The sequence below is a fragment of the Tamandua tetradactyla genome, chromosome 24 (assembly GCF_023851605.1).
Source record: "Tamandua tetradactyla isolate mTamTet1 chromosome 24, mTamTet1.pri, whole genome shotgun sequence".
NCBI classification, from domain to species: Eukaryota; Metazoa; Chordata; class Mammalia; order Pilosa; family Myrmecophagidae; genus Tamandua; species Tamandua tetradactyla.
This window is the reverse complement of record NC_135350.1, coordinates 55927012-55942172: the sequence shown is the minus strand read 5'-3', so window position 1 is coordinate 55942172 and position 15161 is coordinate 55927012. Positions and strand designations below refer to the sequence as shown.

General features: G+C 37.4%; 1 protein-coding gene across 1 annotated transcript in view; it reads left to right on the top strand.

The window, feature by feature from the left end:
* The first annotated feature begins 6700 nt into the window (after nt 1-6700).
* Nucleotides 6701-15161, top strand: part of AFM (afamin) — a 29871-nt gene continuing 21410 nt past the window's right edge. Inside the window, 8 exon segments of the mRNA XM_077142812.1 lie at nt 6701-6707; nt 8477-8526; nt 8836-8880; nt 9561-9595; nt 10902-10993; nt 10996-11095; nt 12555-12622; nt 12625-12698. Of these exon segments, the coding sequence (XP_076998927.1) occupies nt 6701-6707; nt 8477-8526; nt 8836-8880; nt 9561-9595; nt 10902-10993; nt 10996-11095; nt 12555-12622; nt 12625-12698 (471 nt within the window).

Here is a 15161-nt window from a genome sequence, read left to right as displayed (position 1 = left end):
TAGGGCGCCACATGAGATTACGCAATCCAAGGATGAATTTTATAACACTGAAGGCTTTTTCTCTTATTGAACAAGGAAACTCTCCCAAGTCCCACGGCACATTGTTCATTAAATGACCATTTAAGTATTCCAACGGACTATTATGTGATGAGAAAAGATATTATTATGCTTCCATAAGATCTAATGAGAACGAAGCTACTCAAAATACAGAATGTGACTTTTTTTCTCTCCTGGTTCACGTCTCTATTTATGGGCTCTTTAAAACATAATTGTACTGTATTTTTTGATAGATCATTAATATTTTCATGAGTTAATTTTTTTCACTTTACAATATTTATTGTGAAAAACTTTACGCCAATAAATTTGACAACTGAGATGAAATAGACAAAGTCCTTAAAAGACACAAACTACCAAAGTTTACTCAAGAAAAAATAGATGACCTTATTATTATATCTATTAAAGAAGTTGAAATTTTAATTAAATCATTCCCACAAAGAAAACTAGGCACAGATGGCTTCACTGATGAATTCTACTAAACTTTTAGGGAAAAAAAATAATACCAATTGCATGCAAACTCTTCCAAAATAAAAAAACGAAGAGATATATGACCATATTATCCTGATACCAAAACCTGCCAAAGACATGACGCCAAAAGAAAACTATAGAGTAACATCCCTTATGAACAAGGGTCACCCAATGTTTTCTAAAAGGGCCAGCCAGTACATATTTTGGTCTTTGCAGGCCACTTACTTTCTCTGTTGCTGCTGCTATTTCTTCACCTTTTTCTTTTACTTCAATAACAGTTTAAAATGTACAAACTTTTCTTAGTTCATGTTCTATCCAGAAACAAGGCACAGATGAATTTGGCCTGTGGGTTGTATTATGCCGGCCCCTATACATGAACACAGATGTAAAAATTTTAAACAAAATTTTAACAAATTGAATCCAAGGAAATGCTAGAAGAATAATGAGTTGTGATTCAGTAGGGTTTAATCTCAAGAATGCAGTATTAGTTTAACATTTGAAAATCAATGTAGTTCAACATATTAATACATTTAAAAAGAAAAACCATATATCATCTCAATAAACACAGAAAAAAGCATTTGATAAATTCCAACATCCTTTTCTGATAAGAATTTTTAGGAAACTAGAAACAGAAAGGAACTTCCTAAACTTGGTAAAGTACATATACAAAATTCCTACAGCTAAAAGTATATTAAACAGTGAGACGGAAATTTTCCCCCTAAGATCAGGAAAGAGACGATATCCTCTCTCACTGCTTTTATTCAACATTGTACTGGAGGTTCTAGAAATAAAAGATACCTAGGATGGAAAGGAAGAATTTAAAGCAGTCTTTATGAAGAAAATCCATTGGAATCACCAAAAAAGCTAGCAGAACTAGATCTAATTAGCAAGATTACAGGATTCAAGAATAACATAGAAAAAAATGTATCTCTCTATATAACTATGAACAACTGGAAATTAAATTTTAAAAATACTATTTATAATGATATAAAATGCATCATACTTAAGGATAAATCTGACAAAAGATGTGGAGAGACTTGTATACTGAAAACTATAAAATATTTGTTCATAAGTTGGAAGACTCAATATTGTTAAGGTATCAATTCTTCCAAAGCTAATCTTTGGATTCAATGCAATACCAGTAAAATCCAAGCCAGCTATTTTAAAAAGATATTAACAAGCTGATTCTAACGTAAATATAAAAATAAAATAAATATGGACAACAGATTTTTGACAAGTATGCAAAACAATACAGGAAATAAAGAATAATCTTTTCAACAAATGGTACTGAAATATCTGTAAGCAAAAAAAAATGAACTGGGATCTATACCTCATACTATATGTAAAAATAATGCAAAATAGATCATAGCAATAAAAGTAAAACCTAAAACTCTAAAATTTCTAGAGGAAAACAAAAGCAAAAATATATGGGATGTTGGGTTAGGTAAAGATTTCTTAACTATGACACCAAAAGTGTGGTCCATAAAAGAACAAATCAATAAATTGCACTTCAAAAAAAAAAAAAAACTTTTGCAAAAGAGAGTGCCAAGAAGGTGAGAAGACAAACTACAGAATGAGAGAGCATCTTTGTGAAATATATTGGATAAAGGTCTTGTATCCAGAATATGTATTTTAAAAACCTCACAAAACTTGCCAAAAATAAAACAAAGAGCACAATAAAAATATTTGAATGGATGCTTCACAAATGTCAAATAAATATAGACAGGAAATGAACACATGAAAAGGTGGCACTCAACAGCATTAGTCATTAATTAAAATTTCAATAAAATATCACAACATACCTATTAGGATAGTTAAAATGAAAAATGTTGACCATACCACTTGGTGACCAGAATGTGGAGGGACTAGAACTCATATGCTGCTGATGGGAATGCAAAATGGTTCAACAAATTTGGAAAGGGGTTTGGAAAATGGCTGACATATGATCTAGCCAGTCTACTTCGAGATAGCTATTCAAGAGAAAAAAATATATATGTTCATACAAATATATGTACACATATGTTTATAGCAGCTTAATCTGTGTGCTGGTTTGAATCTATTGTGTACCACAGAAAAGCCTATGTTCTTTTAATCCATTGCTGCGTGTGCAGACTTATTGTGGGTGGGACCTTCTGCTTCGGTTGCTTTCATGGAGATGTGACTCAGCACATTCAAGGTGGGTCTTAACCCCCTTGCTGGAGTCCTTATGAGAGGATAAAAGGCAGAGACATTTTGGAGAGAGTTCAGAGATAGAAACAACCTGGGAGAAACAAGTAAGGACCCACAGGAGTTCAGAAACATTTTGGAGAGAAGAACCAGCAGGCATCACTATGTGCCTTCCTATGTGACAGAGGAACTCTGGATGTCAACAGTCTTTCCTCAGAAAAGGTATGTCCCTCTTGATTTCTTAATTCAGGTATTTTCATGGCCCTACAGTTTGCAAATTTGTAACTAATAAATCCCCTTTGTAAAAGCCAAACTCTTTCTGATACATTGCATTCTGCAACTTTAGCAAACCAAAACAATCTGTAATAAGCAAAAACAGGAAGTAATTCAAATGTACATCAACAGGTTAATGTAAATAAAAAGGGATGAACAAGCTATTGATATACTTGACAGCATAAACGAATCTCAAAATAATTATGCTTAATTAAAAATACATTTTTTTGAACTGATGTGTTTTAGTTTCCTAGGCTGTTGAAAGCAGATACCATGAAATGGGTTGACTTAACAATGGGAATTTATTAGCTTACAGGTTGGAGGATGAGAAAAATGTTCAAATCAAGGCAATGCTTTCTTCCTGAAGATAGCTTCCAGGGATCCTTGGCTCCTTTGCCACATGGCAATGCACATCATAGCATCTACTGTTATCTCCATTCTCTTTCAAGTTTCATTGTCTTCAGTTTCCTGCTTCCATGGTGCTTTCTCTCTCTCTCTCTCTGAGTTCATCCCACTTACGAAGGACTCCATTAGGAAGACTAAGACCTATTTTGATTGAGGTGGGTCACACACCATATTAGTTTGCTAATTGTTGCTGGAATGCAATATACTAGAAACGGAATGGATTTTAAGGAAGGAACTTAGTAAGTTACAAGTTTACAGTTCTAAGGTCATAAATATGACCTAACTAAGGCATCCAGAGAAAGGCATCTTGTCTCAAGGAAGGCCAAAAATCTGGGAAGGCCTGTGGTTGGTATCTGCCGGCCCTTGTTGCTTCCAGGTTATGATGCTAGTGGTTTCATCTCTCAGCATCTGTGCGTCTTCACTTAGCTCCTGTGGAACACAACTCTGGATTCTGGCTTGCTTAGCATCTAATGGGAAGATATGTGACAACATCTGCTGGACTCTGCCCAGGTCTGGGCATCTGCTTTCTCTGTTGGCACTCCAAACATCCATGTCTCTCTCAGTTCTGAAGCAATTTCATCTGAGGTTTCTCCAAAATGTTTCCCCGTTTAAAGGACTCTAGTAAACTAATCAAGATCCACCCTGAGTGGGTTGTCATATCTCCATCTATTCAAAAAGTCAGACCATTGGGTGCGCCTCATGTCTGTGGAAATAATCTAATAAAAAGTTTCCACCTTTAAATATTGAAGCAGGATTAAAAGAAATGGTTGGCCCCACAAGATTGGGTCCAGATTAAAAGATGGCTTTTTGGGGAGTTATGTAATTTTTTCAAACTTGAACACACTCCAACTGAAGTAAGCTCATCAAAAGGTCCACCATCTATTGCCAAAAATATTCCATCCCTCCAAACAGAAACTTTGTCCCAATAAGTTTCTGAATGTTTATTGGATTGATTTATTTATGTATTTATTATTTATGATTGTTCTAGTTCCCTACTATCTATCCTCACCCCAGCAACGATTTTCTTTTAGCATTTAAAATATTTCATCCACTGCCTTCTTGCTTCCATAATTTCTAATGAGAAATTGGCACTTATTTTTTGGAGCCTCCTGAGAATAACATGTTGTTTTTCTCTTGCAGCTTTCTGAATTCTCCTCCTGGTCCTTGGTATTTTAAAGTTTGGCTACAATGTGTCTGAGTTTGGTTCTCTCCACGTTTATCCTGTTTGGAGTTTGCTGATCTTCTTGAGGGTGTACAGACATGACTTCTGTCAAACTGGGATGTTTTCTGCCATTATTTCTTCAAGTATTCCTTCTGCCCTTTTTTTTCTTCTCCTTCTGAAAGTCTCAAAATGCATACATTGGTAAGTTTGATTGTCTTCCACAGGTGTTTTAGGCTTAGGCTGTGCTCGCTTTATTCATTCTTTTTTCTTTCTGTTTCTCATCCAGAATCATTTTAATTGTCTTATCTTGAGCTAATCAATTCTTTCTTTTGCCAACTCTAATCTGATGTTAAAACCATCTAGAGAAATCTATTTCAGTGATTGTGGCCTTCAACTCATATTTTTATTTCATGTCCTTCTAAAATTTCTATGTTTTTATTGATATTCTCATATTGTTCATTCATTCTTTTTCTGATATCATTTATTTATTTCTCCACATTTTCTTTTAGCATATCGAATTTTTTTTTTCTGGTATTTGCAGGCACTGGGAATTGAACCTGGTTCTCCAGCATGGCACGTGAGAATACTACCACTGAGCCACCATCACACTGCCCTGAAAGTCATTTTTTTAAAATGTTTGCCAGACATGGCCTAGGTCTGGTTTTGTTTGTTGGTGATTTCTGAAGTTTTATCTTGCTCCTTTGGATGGACCATCATTTACTTTTTTTTTCTTGTAATCTATTTTTTTTTTGCGCACTGTACTTTAAATAGTTTAATGTGTTAATTCTCAGATTTAGTCCCTGAATGGTCTGTTCTTTAAGTTTGTATCTATCTAGTGACATGACAGATTTCCTCTAGTGCCAGAAGCTAGCAAAACAAAAAAATAAATGTTCAAAAACCTTTCATAGTCTTTGAACACTGGCTCTGCCTTACTTAGTGCTCTCCTTCAGAGTTTAGTACTCCTGTCAGGAAGATCAGCCTGAGGTGGAAGTCAAGTGCAGAGTTCTCTTCAGTTTTTTCTGATCTTGCATCTTATCCTGGGCTTGCGCCCACTTGTGGCCTTAGGAATTCCCCTGCTTACAGAAACATGAATGCTCCCTATACTGTCTATGAAATAGTCTCTCCCACCTTTGATGATGTGTATTTTATATCTTTAAGCTGATAATCCTTTGTCCCAAGCCACTTAAAATTAATTATTTCTTTTGCTTTCCACAAGTTGCTTCTTCTCCCTGGGGAAGCTGTGGGAGGGTGGCCCTGTGATGAGTGTCCTGGTTTAGTCCTTCAGGCACCCACCTAATAGATTGGCACCAACTTACAGGCACCCTGGTGCGTGCTAAGGGGTTACTTTGTTCTCTCTGGAACAGGGCCATGAACCCATAACAGGAGCACAGGCCAATTTCATACTGCATTGGGGAAGTGGTAATGGAGTGACCAGCAAAAGCTCCATGAGCTTCACTTATTGGATTTATTTATTTATTTACTTATTTATTTATGATTGTTCTAGCTGCCAGAATGCAATATACCAGAAACAGAAGGCTTTTAAAAAGGGGAATTTAATAAGTTGCAAGTTAACGGTTTTTAGGCCATGGAAATGTCCCAATTAAAGCAACTCTATAGAAACGTCCAATCTAAGTCATCCAAGATATGATACCTTGGTTCAAGAAGGCCAATGAAGCTCAAGGAGTCTCTCTCATCTGGAAAGGCACATGGTGAACACAGAGTCATCTGTTAGCTTTCTCTCCTGGCTTCCTATTTCATGAAGCTCCCCGGGAAGCATTTTCCTTCATCTCCAAATGTCGCTGGCTGGTGGACTATCTGCTTCTCATGGCTATGTCATTCTCTGCTCTCTCTGAATCTCTCTCATTCTCCAAAATGTCTCCTCTTTTATAGGATTCCTGTAAACTAATCAAGACCCACCCAAATAGGAGGAGACACATCTCCACCTAATCCAGTTTAACAACCATTCTTGATTGAGTCACATGTCCAAGGAGATGATCTAATTACAGTTTCAAATATACAGTACTGAATAAGGATTAGAAGAAATGGCCTTTACAAAATGGGATTAGGATTAAAGTATGGCTTTTCTAGGGTACATACATCCTTTCAAACCAGCACAATTATAATTTTTTTGCATGGGCAAGCACCGGGAAACACACCCGGGTCTGCAGCATGGCAGGTAAGAACGCTGCCACTGAACCACTGTTGCCTGCTGTCTTGCTCTCTTTATTACCTTTTGAATCTATGTTTCCCTTTACATTTCCTTTAGCCTTGCCAAAATTCAAATCATGTTGACTGCTTCCTGAAGACTTTCTTGCCTTTTTCTATTCATCTATCCATTCTTCAATCCATATGTTTGACAAATAGTAGTTGTCACTTCTATTTTCCAGGTAGACTGTAGGTCTAACAGCTTAGAAGCACCACTACCTGACTGATACATTTTTTAACCTATAAAAATTATATGACTTTTTTGGAGGGGTGGTGCATAGTTGGGAATTTGAACCTGGTCTCCCTCATGGAAGGCGGGCATTCAACCGCTGAACCACCTGTGCACCTTATATTACTGTCTTATATGAATATTTCCTTTGCCACTCCATGGCATACAATTGAAGCTCATACTCCTTAGCTTTATGACCCAGTTGACTCATCAAAATGGCTAAATTGTTTTTTCCCAGACACATCTGAAGACTTCTCACCTTTGTGGTTTTACTCACATTTTTTCTATGGAAAGGCATGGCTCACTATCTCACTGCTAATTGAAATCTTATAAATTCATTCAGATCACCTCACATGCCACTTCTCTTATAATATTTGTTTGATCCCTCATTCAGACATAACAAAGTGTTCAGTCATATATTGTCCATATTTTATATTGAATTATAGTCATATATATGATTCAGTTCTGCTATGAGCATTTACATTCAGGAGACAGAACTTAATTGTTGTTAATGGCCTGATAGTTTCAGCACAGTACTTTGCAGAAAGTAGGAACTCTGTATATAGTGTGTTTGAGGTTAGTAGCTGGGAAGCCATCAATGCAAATCTATAATCTGATCAGTTTGAGAGCAATTCAAGTCTATTGAAGCTAATGACTATTTCTTGAGCATCTAATTGAAACTGCCACATACTAATTCACTAGAATAACCACTCATTTATTAACTTGTCAAAAGTTACACTTCCTTCTTTTAAGATTAATGAAGGACTTGCCTAACTTCAGAAAAAGTTCTTGTTTTCTTCTTTCCCTACAGAGCTGGCTAAAACTAATGAAGCAGGCACTGAAAGAAAAAGCCTGAAATTAAAGTTACCCGGGAACATAAAAATACCCTGTGACAGAATCAAAGTGAGCAAGAAAACTGGAAAGAAAAATACTGAACCCGGAAAGAAAGTGAGAGGCTGGACCATTATGAGTTCCAACAATGTCATAAGCCCACTTAGCAAAATAGGGGAGCGATCAGCAGTAATAGCCAATTTGCAATCCCTAATCTGAATCTTTAAATAGCTAATGGAGATAGCCAACTTGCAAACTTTGTTACTAGCCAATCACCATGTGTCAACACCCCTAATCTTTACTACAACCTCCCTTTTATCTAATCTAATAAAAATCCCTCACCTCTCCAGCTCAAGGAAACAGATCTGAGGACTTACCTCCTGTCTCCATCAGTGAGCCTTTGCTAATAAAATCTTTATTTACTTAAAATACTGGTGTCACTGTATTGGCTTCTGTGTGCATCAGGCAAGAACTTGCTTGAGTAGTTTCATAATCAGCTGCAATTAAGAGCCTATATTTTCTTCATTTGATTTCTTTATTTATTGTGAAACATGCCGAATTATTATCTATCATTAGTTTTCTTTTTGACAGTTTTACATTTAGATGCCATATATAATTATAAAATAGGAAAATAATAAAATTCTTGGATATGTAATAGCCTAAATATCCTTGCTTTTCAGATAATCTCAATGTCACCCAGAAATTTATGCAGGAGAATGTTGGATATTTGTGTTTTGCTAAACTCTTTTTGGTGATTATGCTTATTGTAATCTTATCTGATACCTTCCAAAAATGTTAATACTTCCCAAAAGTAATTTAATTAGATAGAAACTATATGAAAAAAGTAAATACAACATTAATCATAAAATACAATGAGTCTGAGGCTATTGCGCTGTCAAGAAGTGTAAATTTAAAGCATTCACACTTCTTAGATAATTTTCTCAGGCTAGTCAGTAAATAGATGTTTCTATGAGTTTTGGTGGACATAAATAAACATTTTGTAGATGATCATTGGGAACTCTATATGAATTATTGCAACACCATCACTGCATTTGCTCAATATCTCCAGGAAGCAACTGTTCTAGTTTGCTAGCTGCTGGAATGCAACACACCAGAGGCAGATTGGCTTTTAATAAAAGAAAATTTATTTTGTTAGTTCTTCAGAGGAAAGGCAGCTAACTTTTCACTGAGCTTCTTTCTCACGTGGGAAGGCACAGGATGGTCTCTGCTGGCCTTCTCTCCAGGTCCCTGTGTTCCAACAACTTTCCCCAGGGTGACTTCTTTCTGCATCTCCAAAGGCCTGGGCTGAGCTGCGAGTGCTGAGATGAGGAATGCCGAGCTCCTTGGGCTGTGCTACATTGTGGTCTCTCATTTAAGCACCAGCCAATTAAGTCAAACGTCCTTCATTGCAGCTGGCACGCCTCCTAGCCGACTGCAGATGTAAATCAGCAACAGATGAGGTTCAGGTACCATTGGCTCATGGCCACAGCAACAGAACTAGGCACCTTCACCTGGCCAAGTTGACAGCTGAATCTAACTATCACAGCAACCTTTAAGGAGTAGAAATGCTGGTAAAACAAAATGATAAGTGCTTGAATGACATGACATTCCCAGAATGTTACAATATAGTTGTAAGTAAATTGCCTGCATTTCATAAACAAACAAACTTATTTATCAATATTAAGATCACTTCTTGCCTGAGGGCATAAAGAAAGAGATGCTCTATGCACCTCACTTTTATTTTGCCTGATTTCAATATTTTAGATTAAAGCATTACCTGGAGTTAGTCAAACTGTGAGGTTAGAGCACAGTCCTCCACACTACTAAGTCTGTCTAAGCATTCTGACCCCAACCGCAGGGAGTTAGGGTTCAACTACAAAGCTAGAGGGAAAAGTCCACACAAGATCACTCTCAATTCTGACACCAACTTCAAGTTCTGGGGTTTCTCAAAACCATCCTTAAATTCAATAGAAATACTCACAGAACTCATTGAAAGGTATAATACTCATGGTTACAGTTTATTACAAGGAAAGGATACAGATCCAAAGGAGGAAATGCATAGGGTTCAGATGTGGAACTTCTGTTGTCCTCAGGATGTGTTACCCTCACTGTGTCATTGTGTGAAAATGCACATGGAATATTGCTAACCCTGGAAGTTCACCCCAGGTTTTTATTGAGGCTTCATTACATAGACATAATTGATTTACCTGTTGTCCATGTGGTTGAACTCAGTCTATGGGCTGACCATGGCTTGGCCCAAAGTCCCCATCCAAAACCGTGTGCTTGGACTTTGTGGCGTGCCCAGACCCAGTGGGGGAACTATAAGCTGTGGCTGGCCCAACCTTGAGTCGTCTTGCAAGCATAAACTATCAGCTGTGATATAAGGGTCCCACCATGAATAATAAAGACACTCTGTCACTCAGAAAATTCCAAGGGTTTAGAGGTTACCTCCCAGGAGTATGGGGAAAGGGCAGACCTTTCTTTGCCAAAGTTCCTTATGATACAGGCACTTTCTCCAGAAATGATGTCAGTCTATATTACCATGCCCAGAGAACTTGGCTATTTACTTGCATCCCATGCAGTATGTAGACAGGTAGAAGAGGCAGCTGATGGCATGGTGAAGCACACAGAAGTATAGAAATACCTTCCCTAGCTGCCTAGCTGCTTCTTTCAGTGTATACTTTACAGTTTCAACATCTTTCTTGGGCCTCCTCCAAAAGTGTCACTTCCTCCAAATAACGTCACCAAATAGATTCCAAAGAGAGGCTATCTCTCTAGAAAACTACTAAGTACTGCTACTAACTATCTTATAAACATTAACATACAGACCTTGTTACCTTGGGAGATGAGGAAAAAAGACGTTATAGGAGGGAAATGCAGGCAGCAAAGAAACAGTAAGAAATCTCCAGAGAGGACAGAGAAGAGTTCCCAAAGCATGGAATGGTTGTTGAAGATATGGGTAAAGATGCTTTGCTGGTAATAGTGGGAAAAACTCAATCTCTTTCTCAAAGTGCTACACTAATTATTCATTGGGTCCATTGTGTCATCTTACATGGTAGAGAAGAATAGTGAATGAAAAGTGTTCTTATCTCCTCTGTTGCCCAGAATACCATTTTATGGAAAAATATATGCTATGGAAGGGCTGCCACCGAAGTGTAATCATTCACACTGCTGCAGTAAAGGTGACATTGAAAGAAGAGTTTCTTTTATAACAAGAAAGCTGATATAGGATTTCTGTCTCCTTTCCCTACTCTGGATGCTGAAAAGAAAAGCCAGGCTTATAAAAATAACAGAAAATCTTTTAAAAGCAAGTGAGTTTAAATTTAGAATTCAAAAAATTATCTAATTGAAGAAGAATCATCCTTAAGCTAAATATACTGTCTATCCCAAAGGTAGGTGGCTGGGCTCATTGATTTATTGATTGATTAAGCATGTATTGTATGTGTTCAGTGTTGAGGTATAAAGAGGAATAAGATAATTACTGGATATCTAGCAAAAATCTGTTTCAATAGTACAGTAGTTGCATAAGCAGGGAGTTTTTTCTGGAAAACATGTGTGTTCACTGAAATCATATACTATAGTTTGCTAGCTGCTGGAATGCAATATACCAGAAATGGAATGTTTTTTTTTTTTAAGGAGAATTTAATAAGTTGCTAGTTTACAATTCTAAGGCCATGGAAAAGTCCCAATTAAAGCAAGTCTATAGAAATGTCCAATCTAAGGCATCCTGGGAAAGATACCTTGATTCAGGAAGGCCAATGAAGTTCAGGGCTTCTCTCTCAAGTGGAAAGGTACATGGGGAACATGGCATCTGCTAGCTTCCTCTTCAGGCTTCCTGCTTTATGAAGCTCCTGCAGGGGCATTCTCCTTCATCTCCAAAGGTCGCTGGCTGGTGGACTCTGTGTTTCTCTTGGCCTCTTGGCTCTGTCCTTATCCAAAATCCTTCTTCTTTTAAAGGATTCCTTAAACTAATCAAGGCCACATAGAATGGGCACAGCCACATCTCCATGGAGATAATCTAATCATTTTTCCAACACACAGTGCTAAACAGGGTTTAAGAGAAATGGTTGCTCCCACAAGATTGGATTAGGGTTAACGCCTGGTTTTTCTAGGATACATACATCTTTTCAAACCAGCATACCATATCACAGGTTTTATTTGAATATAAGTGAGTATGATCTCTGCATCTGAAATACAGGGAATAGCTGTGCTTTGAACATGGAATGGAGAGCTGCTGACCAGCTGGTTGCATGGGAAGAGAACACTATTCAAGATTAGAACTGTAATCACCCACTAACTTTGGAGTTAATGACTTCAATAATAAAGACATTAAAGGACTTTAGTTCAGGAGTGGTTGGTGCTGCTTTCTACTGATGCCTTCTATAATGGGAAACTCTTCTTCTGCTTACCTTCATTTTTACAGTTTACTCATCTTGCCTCTTCTTTCCTATCCCTTCTCTTTAGTTTCCTTGTCTTCATTCTTTATTATTATTTAAAAACAGTTTTATTTACACAGCATATAATACACCCAAAATGTACAATCAATGGTTCTTGGTGTAATCACATGGTATGCACTCATCACCACAGTCAATATGAGAACATGTTCATTTCTTCAGAAAAAAAATCCCATACCTCTTATACTCCCCTATTATTGATGCTCAGCTATGGTATAATGCCTTCGTTACAATTTATAAAAGAATATTACAAGGTCATGATATACTATTCCATTCCCTTATTTATCATTCCTTTCCTTCTTTTTCTGCTTTTATTATTTCTATATCAAGTTGCCCAAAGGAATCCTTTTGTCTTTGCCCCTACACTTATAACATTGCTGCTAATCTTGAGGAGGTGCCCAATACATGCTGCAAAGAACAGGACAAAAACATTTGCTTTTTAACAAGGGTGGCTATTGCCTTTATTTCATTAAAAAGATAAGGAGTCATCCAATATCACACATCCCCACTTAATATTGAATCATAGGAAAAGGGTTGTTAACTATTTATGACATTTTCTTGCCACTTCCACTAGTGTTAAACTTACTGATTATCAGTAGCTGATCTAAATGATCTTATTACCTGGGATTCTTGAAAGACAGTTCCCCATTTCCAGGGTGTCTATTCTGACTTTGTCTTCCTTATAAATTGGAAGAAAGCCTTAGTGCATAAATAGCTAGGGGAATGATTACCATTTTATCTTCTATCCTTAAAAAGTACTTTTTTTTACCTACCCATAAAATGCAAACACCACAGCAGAGATGGCCAAGTTCACAGTATAGTGGCTCAGGAGCTAAAACCATGTATCTTCACACCAAGCACAATTCAGTCATCAAGAAGACTGACCCAGTCTTTATAATGTGCCACTGATTCAGACTTCTTTTGATATGTAAATTTAGCAAGGTAAAAATTCCATGATGTTTTGTTTCTGAGCAACCTTTGGGACAGTTTGGCTGATACATAGTTTAAAATAATACAATAGTAGGGTTTTGCTAATTTTTTATTAGAGGACTTTCTCTTTTACCTGCAGGCTACACCTGCCACACAATATTTAAGCATATTGTCCTCTTATTAAAAAATGTCTAAGAATATTTATGAAATTTGGACTGAAAGTCCTAAGATCTATGTAAGTTTTATAATATATATATCTTGTATCTATTTATGTTTTCTGGTCTGTGTCCTATTTTTGTTAAGTTGTTGGTGACTTTTTATTTTAAAATCTTCCTGGTGCTCCTGGTGTTTTAAAATGTGTCTGAGTGTCTGTGGATAGCTCAGAACCAGGAATTTAGGTCAGGATGAGAGAAAGCCTGGGAGATGGAGAGATCCCAAAGGAAAAAAGGCCACTTCTGAGATTTTTTTTTGTTAGCTGGGAATCTTAACTAGTCTAGAGTTCCCAACCAGGGTTCTAAAAACTCTCGTACTTTAGATAAAATGCATCCATATCTCTTTGACCATAACAAATAAGAGAGAACCTTACAAAGGTAAATTTTATCTCTAGTGCTAATTCTAATAAATTAGTAATGGTACCAGAGCAATATCTTGAGAAAAATTGTTTGAGACTCAAATACATGAGCAGGAAAGAGTTCTGTGATAGTTTATGCCTGCCATGTGTTCACAAAAAGAAGTGGTGGCCATTACACTGTATGTTTTGCTATAATAATTATGGAAGAGAGCATATCTCTCAGGCCTTTCTTTGCTTTGATCCAGGACATGGGGGCCCATATCAACCTAGGATTTTCAAAGTGATCTTGCAGACCATGCAGCATAGAAACATCTATTTGGTAAAACTAGTTGTGAAAATCCAATGAAAGGAGGTGGGGCAAGATGGTGGCACAGTGAGCGTGTGGAATTTAGTTTGTACTTCAGAGTAGCTAGTAAATAGCCAGAAACAGTACATAACAACTGCTAGGGGAATATCACTGACAAGACATACAGTGCACACTGGTCTGGACAGGTGGAATGGCTGAGATCCCACACAGAACTGTAAGTCCCTGGTCTAGTTTGCTAGCTTCCAGAATGCAGCACACTAGACACAGATTGGGTTTCAGTAAAAGGGGATTTATTGATTTAACATATAGTTCTTCAGAGGAATGGCAGCTAACTTTCAACAGAGGTTCTTTTTTATGTGGAAAGGCACAAGGCGATCTCTGCTGGCCTTCTCTCCAAGCCTCTAGGTTTCAACACTTTTCCCCGGGGTGATTCCTTTCCACATCTCCAAAGGCCTGGACTGAGCTGTGAGTGCTGAGATGAGGTATGCTGAGCTGCTTTTGCTGTGCTATGTTGAGCTCTCTCATTTAAGCACCAGCCAATTAAATCAAACATCATTCATTGCAGCAAGCACACCTCCTAGTCCACTGCAGATGTAATCAGCAACAGATGAGGTTCACATACCATTGGCTCATGTCGACGGCAGTAGAGCTAGGCACCTTCACCTAGCCAAGTTGACACCTGAACCCAATTACCACAGTCCCCAAAGCCATGGAGGCTGGTGCTCCTGCCCCAGGGACATGGAATGCTGGTTCCCCAAGGGGAGAGGAAACAGATTTTACTAAGATTTACAGATTTACTAAACTAGGGCTTAGCTCAACCAACCTGCAATTGTCGAATTAATTAACAAGTTCTGACTACTGAAAACAGGCCCCCAGCACAGATAAACCTGGAATGAGCAATAAAGAAACTAAGAATTTTTATCCCAGCACAGAGAGAACAGGGTTGATGGAAAAACAAACAAACAAACAAAGATACAGAGGCTTTTTGAGTTGGACAGCACAAAATATTGGAAAAGGACTCAACCCCAAGAAAGAGGGCACACAGAGTATGGAGATACATAGAACCACATAATGACTCAAGCTCTTGACTGACAAAACTGAGG